General features: G+C 43.0%; 1 protein-coding gene across 2 annotated transcripts in view; it reads right to left on the reverse strand.

Moving 5' to 3' along the window:
* ptprn2 (protein tyrosine phosphatase receptor type N2) overlaps nt 1-18,568 on the reverse strand; it is a 771,544-nt gene that overhangs the window by 509,128 nt on the left and 243,848 nt on the right. For both annotated transcript variants that reach the window (XM_052016228.1, XM_052016227.1), the window contains exon 4: nt 2,742-2,850. In XM_052016228.1, coding sequence (XP_051872188.1) covers nt 2,742-2,850 — 109 coding nt within the window. The remainder of the gene's footprint in view (nt 1-2,741; nt 2,851-18,568) is intronic.

Raw genomic sequence — 18,568 nt, forward strand, 5'->3', positions numbered from 1 at the left:
CATTACTGGAAAGATGTGTAGGCTTTGGAGAGGATGCAGAAGATGTTCGCAAGGATGTTGCCTGGATTAGTGTATTAGCTATAAGGAGGGATTGGACAAACTTGGACTGTCTTCTCTGGAATGAAAAGGTGGTAGCATTAGTAGTGGTGACGACTCCTCGTGTGTTGTGTGGACATTCATGCCAGTAGGCAAACAGCTTACCGGCATGAACGTTCATGCAACACATAAGGAATGGTCACTGCTATGAGATATTAGAAAGTCACTGAACCATGAGTCTTAGAATCTTAAAGTAAGATAGGAAGAACTTAGATAAGGAATGTATTTTGTGGTTCCCTTTAAACTTGCCAGAAACTTCACCCTAGTACCTGCACTAGGTGCTGTTCAACCTTCTCCTTGAAGGGGACATTGGCCAAGTAACGTACAGCAATGCTGATGTAACTTTTATGCAGTGCCTTCTTACATCTCCCACTGATCCAAGGAAGAGCATCCATGACCATCAAGCTGACAAATCTTAATATACAAGGCAAGTGAAGAATGACATCTCTCTTTAGGAACAAAGTTAAAATAGAACCATGGGGGGGGGGGGAGAGGGGGGAACTTTCAAGGTTTATCTCCAAATGTTGCATCACAATCCAACAAGCATTTTTCAGACAGAGTTTTCCCACCACCATTTTGAATCTGGATTTCTTTTACATATTCACTTCTCTGATCTGAAATGGTTCGTTTCAAAGCAGCTACAAGCACTTCTTGAGGGCTTTTGTCACGAACCAGCAACAAAAGAACCACACTGAGCATGATTCAGTGTTAAAAACTATTTTATTAATCACTACTTATGATAATATGTAAAATAAAAGTAAAAATGTTAGTATGTTAGAATTCAAAAATGTTAAACCTTGAACGTTAACCCCAAAAACTAAACTCTTCGTGTGTGTGTGTGACAAAGTCCAAAACTTCAAGTTCCGGAATGGTTCTTAAAGTTCAGTTCCGCAAGCCATAAGGTGAAAAATGAGCAAGGGCTTCTTCAACAACCACCGTTGTCTGAAGATAAGACGTAGATGTAGAGAACATAGAGAGAGTAAATACGAAATCCAAATGTTCCACGATGGAACCCCAGCGACACTTCAGTGTTTACTCGGTAGTGACTTCCTCACCCCGAAAAGCATCCGAATCGTGGTCGTCCACACACAAATACCTGTTTCCTTCTACAGGTCAGCAACAAAGTGAACTCCACCGGATTACTTCCAACTTCCATACATGGATTTCAGTGGCAGACACAGTTATAGTTTCTCATCCATCGATAGAGAAAACTGGCAGGCTGGCGTCTCTCTCCCTTCTCTCTCTCTCTCTCCTTCTTCTTCTTCTAACTTCTTCAACAACGTCTTTACGTCCTTTATCTTCTATTGACATAAGCATGCCCCACACACGCGCGCGCACACACTCTCTATCTTAAAGGGACTTTCACTGAGTCCGTAACACTTTCAAAAGACATTTGGATAAGTACATGGATAGGAAGGGTTTAGAGGGATATTGGCCAAACACGGGCAAATGGGACTTGCTTGGTGGACACCATGGTCAGCATGATTGAGTTGGGCCGAAGGGCCTCTTTCCGTGCTGTATCACTCTATGATTTCTCATCAAGTCCAGTGCTTTATTTGCTAATTCTTCATCAATCACATCCCCAGAAAGCATATTTCATATATAATTCTTAGCCTCTCTACCTACTCATCAATAACCACACATACAGATTTAGTGTCTTTAAGAATGGAAACTGGTCCCGTGTTTATGTATTCCTGAAATCTTTTATTGTCCGCCTTGCTGAATCATTTCTTTTTTGTCTACAGTAAAGATCAATTTTATTTATTCCTCCATCTCCACAGATGCTGCTTGACCCACTGAGTTCCTCCAGCAGTTTGTTTTTTTTCTCCAGATTCCAAGATCTTCAGCCTCTTGTGTCTCCGTCTATGTACACTGAGAATTAAAAGTATACCCAGCATGGAAGACACCACTTCCATTCTCAACTCTGATGAATTATCACCCACTGTTTCTCTCTCCACAGATACTGCCTGACCTGCTGAGTATTTCCAACATTTTCTGTTTTTATTCCAATCTGAATAACCCTCCTTTATCTAAACCCAATGCTGCTCTATTTCTGCATTTGCCATAAGTTTATCCAGCAATTATTTAACCTGACCCCTCTTTGAATACCATCTGTAAACCTATATATACTACATGTTTCACCTATTCAATCATGCATCTGCTTTATCTATTCCCCACCTATTCAATCCATCATCACCTGCAAAAAGTATTATTACATTTCTTCAACTTGACTTTACAAAATTCTGTGGAAAATATTTTATCTCATGTTCAGTGTAGGCGGGGTAGTTCCACTGTTAATACAATCAAACATATTCAGAATGCGTAGGCACGAGGTTCGGTGAGAAAGGAATAATGAGGGAGGGAGCAGACAATTGCTGTCCACCTGGTGAATTTCAAAGTTAACAAAAAGTTGTACATGCTTTCATTCTTGGAATTCCTTCTCCATCAATATCTATATGGTACCCATCTTCAATTTGCTAGCATCTTCCAGAAATGCCCCTGCCTGTGTTGAGTGGCTTAAATGAAACTCTACACTCAGATTGCTTTCATAGTTATTTATTACCCACAGAATTGGTCCTCACAGGAGACCCTACTGAGGACAGGCTTTCAGCAGTACCACAGCAATTCAGCACTTTAATTCTCACCTCAAGCTGTCTGAAGAACCAGTTTCAGGATGCAGGTGACGGGTCAGGTGGAGATTGGAAAGTTCTTTAGCAATTACCTGCTGTGTAGCTTCATCATGCCACATTAGACCTGTCAGAAATAAAGAGCAGAAGTGAATCGAAAATACAATTATTCTGCCTCTTTTCTACCAACGTCAAACATTACCTTCCTAAATTTAGGTTTGCTTCTCAAAAAAGGCTGAGTGTTTTTTTAAGTTAACATGTGTGAGCCCAGGTGATAATGCATTTTAGACCAATAAAGTGTGACCACATTGCATATTGTAGTGAGAACATTTGTTTAGTTATTTCATGGCACTAACAATGATCTCCAGCAATGTCTTCTGCCTCCAGCCTCTTGGACATTGACAGTAGGTGCCAGCAGATCACTGATCTGAGTCAAATACAACCACATCCTAACAGCAAATTGTCAGGCAACAGCTACTGGTAACTTACACAGGACCTTCAACATGGCAAAAACACCCCGAGAAGCAGAGACTGACAACATTTAGCATCTGCATCATAGGTGGAGTCAATGAACGCTCTGTCAAAGCAATAGATGGTGAGTAGGATCTTAAAGGCGAGGGAGAGGGGTGTAGTAAGGGAGCTGGTTCTGGACGCAGGCATCTAAAGACATCACCACCAATGGAGAGAAGGATATTAAAGATAAATAAGAGGCCAAAGTCGCAGGATTAATGAGACCCCGGGGAACTCTAACATTTGGAGCAGTTATAGAGCTAGAGAGGGGTGAGGTATGATCTCAAGAAGAGCGGGTATTGATATAACCCCTTCAATATTGCAACAAATTCCAAGATGCTTTATAAGAATGTCATTGAGCCATGTAAAAAGGTGTTAGGGCAGCAGAGTTCTGGATGACATTTGGTCAACAGAGAAGGTAGTCCGTCTGTACTGGACCTGGTGAAGTCTGGAGTGATGGAGACATAGCCAAGTTTTTTAGCAGTAGGTAAACTGAGGCAGGGATAGGGCCAGGCAATGCTGCAAAGGTGGCAGTATTGGTGTGGATACATAATCCGAAGCCCATCTCACACCACACCATGGCTGTAAACGCTTGGGTTCAGTCTTGAATGACTCACTGGTCAGGAAAGAGAGATACTGGATAGAATGAAAAACAATGGGTCAGGAAACACTGACAATTAGACAGCGGACATTAGTGTATTCTAAATATCTGTGTCCAGGCACTGAAACGCCAAGGTATGGAACACACAAGAGGTCAGCTGTGAATGGATCTGCCTCTCACCCTGAACTCACCATGAAGTCCAGGATATTCCATAAGTTTCTGAGCCAAAGGACCAGACATACCTTGCATCTAGCACCTCAGCCTTAACCCTGGTGTACCCAGTGTGGCCCATTCACTTCAATGAGATCACCAAACTTTACAAGATAAGTATTTTCCTTTACTACATTTTAATTAGTATTATTACTTTTATTAATTTACACATTCAATTTGGTTTTAAGTCAATTTATTAATGCTATGTTCCTAATATTTAAAAGACAGTTGGGCAGATACATGGATAGTAAAGGTTTAGAGGGATACGGGCCAAGTGGAACTAGCTTAGATGGGCATCTTGGTCGGCATGGATGGGTTGGACCGAAGGGCCTATTTCCATGCTGAATGCCTCTATGACTCTATCTAATATTTAATTTTTTTAACTACTTAAATATTTTTCAACTGCATCTAAACATCTCACCATCAGACACTTAGAAACACAGACAAGGTCTTTGGCTGCCTGAGCTGACCAAAGGCCCTCAGGATGGCCCATTCAATTCTGTCACTCGCTGCACCTCACAGAAGGTTCACAGCTGCAACCCTAGCGAGGCCTCAGGAAGTGGCTTGGCCACCAGTGGTAGGTGCCAGAACAGGGCTAGTGGAGGCAATGAACAGGAAGCATGAACACAAGGTGTGAACGGGAGGCACAAATGTGAGGCATAGGCTGGGTTCAGCACAACCTGGCCCATTGACTTTAGTGTACCAAATATTTTTTTTGGGGGGGGGGGGTGGGGGGAAATCTGCTCAACCTGTACTGGGTGTCAAATTGCCAGACAATTTTAAACTTTATTTCAAGCATTATTTATACAGCACGGTAACAGGCCCTTCCAGCCCAACGAGCCCACACCGCCCAATTACACCCACGTTAACCTACTAACCCATATGTCTTTGGAATGTGGGAGGAAACCGGAGCACCCGGAGGAAACCCACACAGTCATGGGGAGAACATACAAATTCCTTACAGACAGTGGCGGGAATTGAACCCCGATCACTGGCGCTGTAATAGCGTTACGCTACCGTGCCGCAGTGGGATGAAGTTGGGTGGTGCTGAGGCAGAGCTGTGTGTCGCCAATGTACACATGGAAACTGACATATGATATTAGTTTATTGCTGAGTACTAGCCATGAGGAAGATCCCTCCTTATTCTTGAGCTTGCTGCAGCCTGTGACAGCAAACATTACTCACTCATGGAGATCAGTTAACTCTGATTCTCACACTTATTACTAAGGTTCTGACAGGATACATGTGCCTGGCTATTTAATTCTAACATCAAGGGACTTAGTACAATAGTTCATTGTCACCATCACATATAGTAAGATCGACATTGAAGGGAGATGCGCACAGCGTCACTTAATGTCAACAGGGATTGTGAAAGGACGGTCTGCACAGGGAGCACTGTGGATCAAACTATGCCTTGGCAAGGACTGTACCTGTTATTTATCTATTCCATTCTTACATTCAACATGCTTACTTTCATAAGCATAATAAATCCTTGAGGAAATTCACACTGTGTTATGCAAATACTTATATTATCAATGTATCCTAACCTAAATAATATCTGTGTTTACTTACAGCGGGCAGATTACATTAACAATCTCTGCTTTAATACTGTCATTCCATTTACCAGCTGAGATGAAGCAAATTAAATCTAATGTGGATGCTGAGTCAAAGCTGACATAATCATTATGGCACATTCAGCTCATAAAGTCCATGTTGGCTCCTTGTAGATTAATCCTATCAGTCCCTTTCCCCACAACTATTTTCCCTTAAGAACTTATCTAATTCCCTTTTGAAATCCTTGAGTGATTCCATTTCTACCAGTCAGTGAGTTCTTGATCATAACTACTCTCTGCGTAACAAGGTTTATCCTCACTTTCCCCTTATATCCTTTACCAAACTTTGTATTTGTGCAACACACAAAAAACGTTGGTGGAACTCAACAGGTCAGGCAGCATCTATGGAGGGAAATGGACAGTCAACGTTTCGGGTTGAGACCCATCATCTAGACCCTATGTTTGCGCCACTGGTTCTAAAATCACCCATTAATGGGAATTAGCCTCCAGCCTCTACCTTGTCTCAACCAGATGACCTTTATCAAATCTCGTCTCAACCTTCTCCATTCCAAGGAGAATGACATAAGCATGTGAAGTCTAATCTTGGAGCCGAAATCCTTCATTCCTAGAACATTTCTAGTAAATCTTTGCACAAATGTGGGATCAGGTGTTCTGAGGATCGGGCACGAAAATGGAGCTGAGGCTAAGCTCAGATCAGCCACGATTTGACTGAAAAGCAGAACAGGCTTGAGGGGCAATGTGGCCTATTTCTACTCCTGATTGTTATGTTTCTATGGATTCATAGATTAATGGAACTACACAACATGGAAGCAGGCCATTCAGCCCAACTCATACATGCTGACCGAATGCCTATCTATGCTAATGCCATTTGCCTGCGTTTGGCCCAAATCCCACTAAACCATTCCTTTCCATAAACCTGTCCAAATGTTGTTAAAGATTTTAACCTATTAAAACCTATTAAAGATATAAAACTGATATCGTGGGGGTGGGGGGGGGGCGGGAGAACTGGTTTACCCATGAGTGACAAATGCTTGGAATAATCTACTTGGTAAAAGATCACAAACATCTGGACTTTCAAATACTTCATTTAATAGCTGCCATAGCAACAGATGTAAGAGGATGAGTGTTTTTATTTCTTTTTCCAGTATTTCTTCACAGCTTTATTCTGATAGCCCACCTTTTTCAGTAGCAGTGAAATTGCCTGCATTTGTGACCTATGTACTGTGCAACTTCTGAACAGTAAGTTAAACACGGAAGCTACTCAGAGTGACTCCACTCGCTGCACTGATTTGCAGCCTTCTCCAGCGTAATCTCCAGAATTGGTGAATCAGGAAAAACTTTCTACCAGAAACTGACCAACTATTCTTTCTGCAAAATATGCTGAGAATGTCAGCTTAAATGCTCCGTAACTGAATTTCAAAATTCAATGGATCTTGAAGGAATAAAATATTCTTTTCTGTTACATTTTTGACAACCTTGCTAATTATGTTATAGTCCTACCTTGATTTTGTGTGTATGCCTCATCCATATTTGCATTTTTGCACAATTTAAAATATTGGTTAAAAAGTTTAATTTTATTTTCTGTTCTATCAGAATTTTTCAATGTGATTGGCTGCTCAGCTTGCTTTATGCCATCGCTGTTGCAGGACACCAGGGACCTCTTTGAACCAACAGGATACCATGTTGGAGGAGGGGAATCCCACACTACAGACCTTTCGTAAAGCTCAGATGCATCTCCATTGAATGCAAAATGTATGCACACTGAATGTTTTCATGTTAAAATCCCACAGGGTCTTGTAAAGGCCAACGTTGTTTTAAGCAAAATATTCTTCAGGCTTACAACTTAACAGGCACACACAAACTTTGTTAAAAATTTAATTCACAAGAAAACCTGTGGTGCAAGACGCTGAGTCCCAATGTTTTATTTTAGAGACTCCAGATCAGAAAGTAATTTCCAAGTATTCACTGATTACAAAAGACCTGTGAAGCAATGGGAGATCAGTTAATGACCGCTGGCAATGAAGTGTAGGAAATGCTCCCACTGTTGACTGTGCTTTGGTTGTGAATGCCACTTCAGCTGAGCATGCAAGGAAGGATCATTGCTCAAATTGGCAGAGTACTCGTGTTTCTACCTTCAAAATATGAGCACAGGTAAACACACAGAGTTTTGGATACATCTTTAACATTTGTTACGTCACCTTATACTGGGGAATAAAGGTGGTGGGGGGAAGGTGATTGCTCCAGGAACCAGCAGAGGCTCACTTCTATGTCATAAGAAGTATAAATATGAGAGATCAGAGAATTAGAATGGAAGCTGTGTCACTCTGTCACCCTCTCCTTCCACCAACCTTGGTTCTGCACCCCAGAAGAAACTTGCCCATGGTAAACCTATCACTTTCAGATTTAGGGTTAGCAATTGAACTCATTTCAACTGATTTCTGTTGAGAGATTTCCACAGCTCAATTTGCACAAAGAAGTGAAAAATCAACAAGCTGCAGATGCTGGAAATCTGAAGTAAAGCGTAAAAAACATATTTTGAAGTTATTTACAGGTCTGTCTGATTTTATAGTCACATTCTCTTGTGCCAGGTTCTCTCAGCAGGAGAGAAAGTCTCTCTCAAGTCATTCCTAAAATATGTCAAACCTATCCCTGGCAACCATACGTTCTGTTGCTCTTCTCTGCCTTCTCCTGAAGAATCTGGCTTCAGGCAGGGGTAAGGATTGTAAGACAGCACCCTTTGCACATTAGGGACCAAACCTGACATCCCATCTGATGGATGCTTCCTCCAGCAAGGTTGCTCGGCAACTGTGAAGAGAGGGGATGCTGACCAATTACTTCCTGCACAACAAACCCCCACACCACCACCACTACTTACTTCCACCTGACCTATCACTCTTGCCGATAGACAGAGTCATAGAGAGATACAGCTCAGAAATAGGCCATGCAGCCCACTGTCACTGCAACCCCATCATGTCAACCATCCACCACCCACTTACACTAATCCTATGTCAATTGCATTTTTTGTTCTCCCCAAATTCCCACCTACTCCTCCCAGAGTCTACCACTTACCTACACACTAGAGGCAATTTACAGTGCCCAACTATAAGGAAAGAGTTAAATTAGTCAAAAGTCATTTCTGATTCCTCCTTAGTATGTGCAATAGAGTGTATCACAAAATGGTGTCAGCTCAGAATGTGGGAATGTTTTGAGAACTTATGGGAGAACAGATGCACATCCTTGAGATTAGATACTGGTGAAGAATGTTTTCTTCTTTACAGACCTGTCGTTTCTGTTTCTAAATTGGGTGTTTAGGCCGAAGGTCATGAGTGATAAGAAGATACAGGCTGGTAGCACTAAGGAATGGGAAAGTACTGGGGTAAAAGTCATGTTAAGCTTTTGAGGGTTATAAAAGGGGGCACCTTTGTGCAAATCAGGATTTTCCCTTAGGCTGGGTGGCGACCAATGCTAAGACACAGACAGAAAGCTACGTGATAGGCTGTCAGACACCTGAGGTTCCCTCCGGCATTATATAGATCAGTTCATTGATTGGTTGATAAGTATTACTTTGCTTCCTTCTGTATTTTAAGTATTCTTCTTTCTTTCTGTATTTTATTCTTCATCTAACTCTAATAAAGTAGTTTCTATAACCTTTAACACGTGTACAGTGCCTCCTTTGTTTGCGAATACCTCTTGTTGCTGAATCAGGAAAGAACAAGGAATGAATTTGAAAATATTTTCGTTACACCAACTGACCTACCAACCCGAACGTCTTTGGGGTGCGAGAGGTAACTGGAGCACCCAGTGGAAACCCACATGGTGACAGGGAGAACGCGCAAACTCCACACTTACGGTCCCCCAGGTTGGGATTGAACCCAGGTCTCCGGCGCCATGAGCCAGCCACTCTACTAGCTGTTCCACTGTGCCACTCCCACCAGACTTGGGTCAACAAACTTGAGAATACCAGCAGATTAACCATGTGGTCAGCATGTTTAAAGCAGTGACTAACACACAAGCTGAGCCACTGGGGAGGCCATAAAAAAGTTATAAAAACCGATTGACGTAGAGAAGGCTATTCAGCCCATTGAGGATATGCTAGCTCTCAGAGCAACCACATCAATTCTATTCCTCCCCTTATATCCCTGTAACCTATTCTCTCTCACATGTCCATCAACTCCATCCTGAATATCCCAGTGCCCGCCTACACTAGGGGCAAATCACAAAAGGCAATTAACCTACCACCCAGCAGGACTTTGACATGTGGGAGGAAACCCATGCAGTCACATGGAGAACATACAAATACGTGACAGCACCGGGGGTCAGGATTGAACCCGCGTCACTGGAGCTGCGAGGCAGCAGCACTAACTGCAGCACCATTGTCCCACCCACCTTTTGGGAAAAAAATACAACATTACTTTAAGGTTCACAGGATATGGACAGTGCTGGCACAGCCATTATCTCCCACCTTACTGCTTAACCCTGAACTGGCAAGGCACTTAATCCTCAACCACAGGCACGGTAGTGTAGCGGTTAGCGTAACGTTATTACCGCGCCAGCGACCCGGGTTCAATTCCAGCCACTGTCTGTAAGGAGTTTGTACGTTCTCCCCGTGACTGCGTGGGTATCCTCTGGGTACTCCAGTTTCCTCCCACATTCCAAAGACATATGGGTTAGGAAGTTATGGGCATGCTATGTTGGCGCCAGAAGCATGGCGACACTTGTGGGCTGTCCCCAGAACACTCTATGCAAAAGATGTATTTCACTGTGTGTTTCGATGTACATGTGACTAATAAAGATACCTTATCTTACATTGGTGGGTCTGGAGTCACATATTGGCCAGACCAGCTGACAGCTGATTTCCTTCCCTGAGAGAGACATTAATAGGTTTTTACAAAAATTCATGATTATTCATTGATACAAACTTTTAATTCTTGACTTAAATAATTACTTGAATTTAACCAGACAGAGTAGTCTTGTTTTCCCTGCAGCAGCGGAGACTGATAGAGGTGCAGAAAACTATGAGGGTTGATAGAATCCTTTTTCCATGGTGGGGGAGTCTAAGAAGGAATAGATTTAATATGAGAACCGGGAGCTAAAGAGGGGATCTGAGGGGATATTTGACGCAGAGGGTGAAGCCTGGATTGCACTACCTGAAGAGGTGGTGGAGGCAGAACATTTAAGAAGCATCCAGATACACACTTGAATTGCCAAGGCAAAGAAGGCTACGGACCTAATGTGGGCAAATTGGATCAATGTAAGTAGGTAGAACAGGCAACATGGATGTGGAGGACAGGATAGTCTGTTTTTGTGCTATACAACTCTATGACTCCATTAGGGCCCTGTATCTAAGGAAAGATGTGCTGGCCCTAGAGAGGGTCCGCAGGAGGTTCACAAGAATGATCCCAGGAATGAAAGGCTTAACATTTGAGAAGCGTTTGATGTCTGTGGGCCTGAACTCGATGGATTTCAGAAGGATGAGGTGGGGATCTCAATGAAACCTTCCGGATACTGAAAGGCCTGGATAGAGTGGGTGTGGAGAGGATGTTTCCATTGGTAGCAGAGTCCAGGATCCAAGGGCACAGACTCAGAGTAAAGTGATGTCCCTTTAAAATTGAGATGAGGAGAAATTTCTTCAGCCTGAGGGTGGTGAATCTGTATAATTTGTTGCCACAGAGAGCTGTGGAGGCCAAGTCACTGAGTGTATTCAAATTTAAATTTTTAATGTTTTATTTACAGCGTGGTAACAGCCCCTTCCGGCCCAACGAGTCCGCGCCGCCCATTTTAAACCCAAATTAACCTACCCGTATGTCTTTTTGGGAATGTGGGAGGAAACCAGAGCACCCGGAGGAAACACACACAGACATGGGAGAACATACAAACTCCTTACAGACAGCGACGGGAATTGAACCCCAATCGCTGGCACTGTAATAGCGTCGCGCTAACTGCTACGCTACCGTGCCGCCCCAAAGGCAGAGATTGGTAGGTCCTTGATTGGTAAGGGGGTTAAGGGTTATGGGGAGAATGTGGTTGAAAAAAATCAGCCATGATAGAATGGCGGAGCAAACTCGATGGGCCGAATGACCTAATTCTGCTCCTATATCTTATGGTCTTATAGTCCATGACTCTAGATTCTTCAGCAGCCATGGTGGGATTTGAACACACACCTCTGCATGAATGGTCTAGAATGCATCTAGGGTCCAGTAACTTAATTACTATGCTGTCGTACCCCCAATGGTAGAGAGAGCAGAGACAGATGTGATGCAGGCACATGTTGACTGTTGATGCAGAACGCAGCAATAGGCCCTCGGGGAAGATGCCATACCCCTGCCTTTTCCCTGGAGCAGTAACTCTGTGTGGCCATCCACACCAAATCTATCAGGTCGGAATAAGCCTTAAGTATTTCTGTCATTGGCCTCAGTCTGAATATGTATCCACCACCACTCACACACTAGGACAATTTAAAATAACAACTTTTGACAGATACTTGGACTGGTACATGAATAGCAAAGGTTTAGAAGGATATAGGCCAAAGGCAAGCAAATGGGAGTAGCTTAGATGGGAAACTTAGTCAGCATGGACCAGTTGGGCCGAAGGGCCTGTGTTCATGCTGTATGTCTCCATGACCAGTCTATGACTCTAACAATTAAACTACTAACCTGCACGTCTTTGGGAGCAAACTGGAGCACCCAGAGGAAACCCATGCAGTCATAGGAAGAACCTCAAACTCCAAGTAAATTTACTTTTTAAAAAAAGTTAATTTTAAATTAACATCTCTGGTCATCAGAGACATTTAAAAATTACTTAAGGGGCATTGACAGTGATGAGCCGATAAGAAGGGCCGTGAAGGGCAGTCTGGGAGCAGCATCCACCACCTCCTGAGCCCTAGTTGCCCCTGATGTGACAGCTAGGATAGGTGGGTCTCAGGGGGATTGCAGAATGTGCAGATTTGGGGTAAACGTGGGGGGGGGGGGGAAGGGGGTGTTTGACAAGCACCAGTGGCCAAACCAAGTCGAGTACGATAATATAACAAGTAATATTAGAGGGCATGCACTTAAGGTGAGAAGGGGTAAGTTCAAAGGAGATGTGTGAGGCAAGCCTTTTCTTACACAAAGTGGTGGGTGCCTGGAATGCACTGCCAGGGACGGTAGTGGAGGCAAATACGATGGAGGCGTTTAAAAGGCTCTTAGATACACACATGAATGTGCAGAGAATGGAGGGATATGGACATTGTGTAGGCAGAAGGGACAAGTTTAATTACTAGTTTAATTAGTTCGACACAGCATTGTGGGCTGAAGGGCCTGTCGCTGTGCTGGACTGTTCTATGTTCTATGTGTTTGAATAGTGAGTGCAATTATGAAAATAAATGCTTAAGTTTCTCATTTTCTCAGCAGGTGCCAAAAGAAGCACCAATTCACATGCCAAGTGTGGTGGTGGCTTGAACTCTGTGCAAGGTAACCTAACCACAGTCAAGTAAACAGGAAAGGCTTCAACATTCAAAGCAGAGGTGAAATGGCAGCTGTATCCACATTGCCCCCTTGTGGATAGAGTCATCCCTGACTAGACAGCAAGCAGCAGTCAAGTCCCATTTGTCTAGTGAATGCTCATTTTTTTATTGCAAATTTTATTGTTATTTTTACTGTATTGAAGATATGCTCCCTGGGAATGCTTGAAAGCAAATGCACACTCCAAGGATCCTGAAGAAATCACTAACCCACTCTAGCAGTAATTTCCTACAAATATTAACTCTCTCCCAGCGACACTTGGTAAATATTAACCCAACCTACAGCAACAGTTGAAAATATCTGTGCACATCCCACAGAACATTCTCTCAACCTTCTGTAATTGTTAACATGTTCCAGGAGAATACAATCCCAGGACTCCTGCAAACATCCTCACACTCTCAGGGGTCCTGGCAAAGCCAAGGAAATTTGGCATGTCCCCGTTGACCCTCACCAATTTTTATAGAAAGCACTGTAGAAAGCATCCTATCCAGATGCATCACAGCTTGGTATGGCAACTGCTCTGTCCGAGACCACAAGAAGTTGCAGAGAGTTGTGGACACAGCTCAGTCCATCTCGAAAACCAGCCTCACCTCCATGGACTCTGTTTATACTTCTCTCTGCCTCAGAAAAGCAGCCAACATAATCAAAGACCCCTCCCACCCCAGACGATCCCTCTTGTGTCCCCTTCCATCAGGAAAAAGATACAAAAGCCTGAAAACATACACCACCAGGCTCAAGGACAGCTTCTATCCCGCTGCAATAAGACTCTTAAACATACCTTTTGTACATTAAAGATGAACTCTTGACCTCACAATCTACCTCATCATGGTCTGCACCTTATTGTCTACCTGTACTGCACTTTCTCTGTAACTGTGACACTATATTCTGCATTCTGTTGTTGCTTTTCCCTTGTACTACCTCAATGTACTTATGTTTTGAAATTATCTGTACAGATGGCATGCAAAACTAAGTTTTTCACTGTACTTCGATATATGTAACCAATACCGATACCAATACCAAAATTCCCACTCGAGCAGGGACCTGACTTCCTAACCTTCCAAAAATGATGTCATCTATTGCACAGCAGTAGAAAATGTGTTTGATAGCAGGCAGAACTACTGGGTAGGGATGCAAACAGGTACAGGAAAATCAGAATGTCACACTAAAGGTTCACTTCGTCAGCCTTAAACCCACAGACCAATGATTCAAAGGTGAGGTTGATCTTTGGGGTTGAAACATTGCTCCGTAACCTCCTCCAGCCCCATGAACATAAGAGTATAATAGGAGCAGGAGTAGGCCAATCAGCCCCTCCCCCAGCCAATCAGATCAAGGTTGATCCATTCTCAGCTTCAACAACCTTTCAGTTTAAATGTCTGTCAACATATCCAATGGCCCTGCCTTTCATGTTGAAATATCCAAATTGTCAGGAAATTCCTCCTCATCTCCATTGTAAACGGGCAACACTTTATTTTGGGACTATGTCCTTCAGTTCCAGATACCCCCATTAGGAGAAACATCTTCTCAGCATCCACCCTGTCAATCTCTCTCTCTCTCTCAGAGTCTTATATGTTTCAATAAAATCACCTTTCATTCTCCTAAACTTCAATGATTAACCTCAACCCCTTCTTCACAAGAATCAACTAAGTGAACTTTATCTGCACTGCCTCCAGTGCAAGTGCATCTTTCCTTAAATATAGAGACCACAACCACACACAGTATCCCGGTGCAGTCTCATCATCACCTCTGAAGCTGCTTGAAAAAATAGTCCCTACTTCTATAATCTATTCTCCTTGCAATAAAGGCCAACATTCCAAGGGCCTCCTATGCTGTATTTGCACACCAGCCCTTTGTGTTTCATGAACTAGGACCCCCAGATTTATTCTGTAAAACATTCTGTAGTCTGACTCTATTTATGTAATAATTTGTATTTTCATTCTTCCTTCCAAAGCAAATAACCTCATGTGTCTCCATATTATATGCCATTTACCAACTTTCTTTTCCTATATGCCTTTGGGGGCTCTTTGTGTTCTCGTCAAAACCTGCTAACCCACCAACCACTGGTAAATTTGGCGACAGTACAATCAGTCCCTCCACCCAAGTCATTAACGCAGATTGTCAACAGTTGAGACCCCAACACTGATCACCCCATCAGTTACTGACTGCTAATTCCAAAATGGCCCAAATTTTTCTCGTCTGTTAGCCAATACATCACCACCTACTCAGCGCACTCTTATCTTGTGCAGTAACCCTTTATGTGACACTTTATTGGAATGCTATTTGAAAATCCAAAATCTCTGCACCTACCAGTGCTCCTTTATCCACCCTGCATGTTACATCCTCAAAGAACTCAAATAAACATGACTTCCCTTTCAGAAATCCATACTGACACTGTTTTGCTGTCTTTTGATTTTCTAAATGTCCAGTTATTACCTCCTTTAATAATAGATTCTAGGTTTTTCCTCAATGACAGACATTAGGCTAACTGATCTATAGTTTCCTGCTTTCTTGTATAGTGGTTTCACATTTGAAGTTTTCCAATTATCTGGGACCTCTCCAGAATTGAGGGAGTTTTGGTAAACTACAACCAACGCATCCTCAATTTCTACTTCCTTTAAGATCCCAGAAGGCAAACTATGAGGTCCAGGAATATTGTCAGTCTTTAGCCCCATTAGTTTGCTAAGTCTATTTTCTCTAGAAATAGTGATTAGTTTATGTGCCTCCCCACCCCCACCACCTTTTCGCCACTTGCTTATCTATTATTTTTGGAGGTTTTTTTTTAGTGTCTTTTACCACTAAAATGGACTCAAAATAATTATCTAGAATCATTGCATATTATTAATTCCCCAATATTATCCTATAAGGAACCAACCTTTGCTTCAACTACCTTCTTTTTACATTCCCAACAGAAGCTCCGACCGTCTGCTTTTAAATGATTTTCTGCTTTACTCTTATAGCCTAGGTTCTCCCTCTTCAAAATATTTTTAGCTATCCATCTCTAAAAAATTCCCAATCCACTATTTTTTGCAACATTGTATGTCTTTTCTTTCAACTTGATGCCATCCCTAAATTTTTTAGTTAGCATGGATGGTGCATCTTTCCTGTAGAGTCTTTCTTCCTACCCAGAATAGGCCTCTTTCTCTGCTGAGAGTTATGAAATATCTCCTTAAATGTCTGTCATTGCTGACCTATTCTTAAATCTATTTTCCCGGTCCACTTTAGACTCCCACAGAAATCACTATGCTCTTCCAGTTCTGGGCTCTTCTGCACCCCTGCTGAACATAGAACACTACAGCACAGTACAGGCCCTTCGGCCCACAATGTTGTGCCAACATTTTATCCTGCTCTAAGATATATCTAACCCTTTCTTCCCACATAGCCCCCTATTTTTCTATCATTCATGTGTCTATCTAAGAGTCTCTTAAATAACCCTAATGTATCTGCCCCCACAACCTCTGCCGGCAGTGCATTCCACGCACCCACCACTCTATGTGTAAAAAAACTTACCTCTGACATCCTCCTTATACCTTCCTCCAATCACCTTAAAATTATGTTCCCTTGTGTTAGCCATTGTCACCCTGGGAAAAAGTCTCAGTCCACTCGATCTATGCCTCTTATCATTTTGTACACCTCTATCAAGTCACCTCTCATCTTCCTTCTCTCCAAACAGAAAAGCCCTAGCTCGCTCAACCTATCCTCATAACACATGCTCTCCAATCCAGGTAGCATCCTGGTAAATCTCCTCTGCACCCTCTCGAAAGCTTCCACATCCTTCTTATAATGAGGCGACCAGAATTGAACACAATACTCGAAGTGTGGTCTAACCAGACTTCTATAGAGCTGCAACATCACCTCGCGGCTCTTGAACTCAATACCCCGACTAATGAAGGCCAACACTCCATGCGCCTTCTTAACAACCCTATCAATCCTATTGATGAGGCTACCTGATGAAGGTGGGGTGTTGCGGGTGGGGGGGGGGGGTGGGGGTGGTGTCGGGGGAGGTTCCATATTCCAATAATGCCAGCTCAAGACCTGTCAGGTGAAACATCCTGTTTCTGTGCTGGAAATACTACACATCATAAAGGAGGGAGAATGGAATAGTACGATACTGGGGCTGGTAGGGGCCAATGGGGGAAGTCGAGGGAATCATTATAGTTGTATGGGGTGCAAATACTAGACCACAGAGGCCAAGGGTTGTGTTTGTGCCCCAGATTCTATGTTATTCTGTAAAATAAATATAGTATTAGTTTGCCTTCATCTGTTATACACTTAAGGATCACTAGATGGAGGTAGGTATCCACCAGCACGATTTCACAAAACTACCTTGAATTTGCTGAAATTGAACAGCCTGGATTCAAAAGAATATTTTAACTTTGAAGGTGTGTTTGCTCAGTCTATAAAAAACACACACTCGGTAGGGTTGAATCGGGAGACGTTAAGCGATACACCACAGAAAACAGCAGAACACCACAGTACCAGCAGTGAGCTCGCAGGGCTCACTGACATGTCACATCCAAGCTTGGGTCCCAGCCACTGTTTACAAGGATGTTGGAGCGTAATGTGGAACAGCCTTGCCACTTCAGGTCGGCATCTAGAAAGCCGGAGATATCGCTGACGCAGGATCAGATCGTTCACTCTGACCCTGGAGCCCCAAAGGGCTTGGGAGGTTTGCCACCAGATTGGCAGTGCAAAGGCATGGCTGGGTTACTGCGCCAGGAAAATGAAAATAAAAATGTCATGGAGATTAGGAGCAAAGCTAAGTGAGAGAATAAACAGACGGAGAGCGAAATTGGGGGAGAATGAACAAGAGGGAGTGGGACCAGGGAGAGTGAACAGAGGAGTGTGGACAGGGAAAGGGTACAGGGCAGAGGGGACCTAATGGAGAGGAAAGGCACTGCGTGAGATTTGGCAGGGGAGCAGGGCTTTTGGAGTGACCAGGACTTTTGGAGTGACCGGGAAGAGAGGCAATGGACGTGAACAAGCATGGGAAAATAGCCCTGGATTTTGTGGAGAGCAACACTAAGTGAGGTGTAATAAACAGAGAACATTACTGCTGGAAGAGTGGGAGAGCTTGGCTCCCTCCTATGCCAACAACAGTATGCCTTGCAAAGAGGATACCCTAGACTGCAATGAACTGTGAGGCAGCAGGAATAAACTATCCTCAGGACGTAGCTCTATTATTTCATTGCTATGATTTGTCAAAAACACTATTAACATTGCATCGGGACTTGCAGAAAGTGAAGACCTTGGTCTTTTATTGTCTTGCAATTCCCAAACTCCTACAACTGAAATGCAGCATTAAATCTTTAATTACATTGCACTTTAATATTACCATGGCAACATGGACACAAAACTCTTTGCTTTGATGCCTAGAAACAAGTAACTGTGTACAGAGAACACAGATCACAGCTTTTATTGCTGTTTAATTCTAGACGTTATCAAATCCACTTTTTA

This window comes from Pristis pectinata, chromosome 5 (genome assembly GCF_009764475.1).
Source record: "Pristis pectinata isolate sPriPec2 chromosome 5, sPriPec2.1.pri, whole genome shotgun sequence".
In the NCBI taxonomy this organism is placed as follows: Eukaryota; Metazoa; Chordata; class Chondrichthyes; order Rhinopristiformes; family Pristidae; genus Pristis; species Pristis pectinata.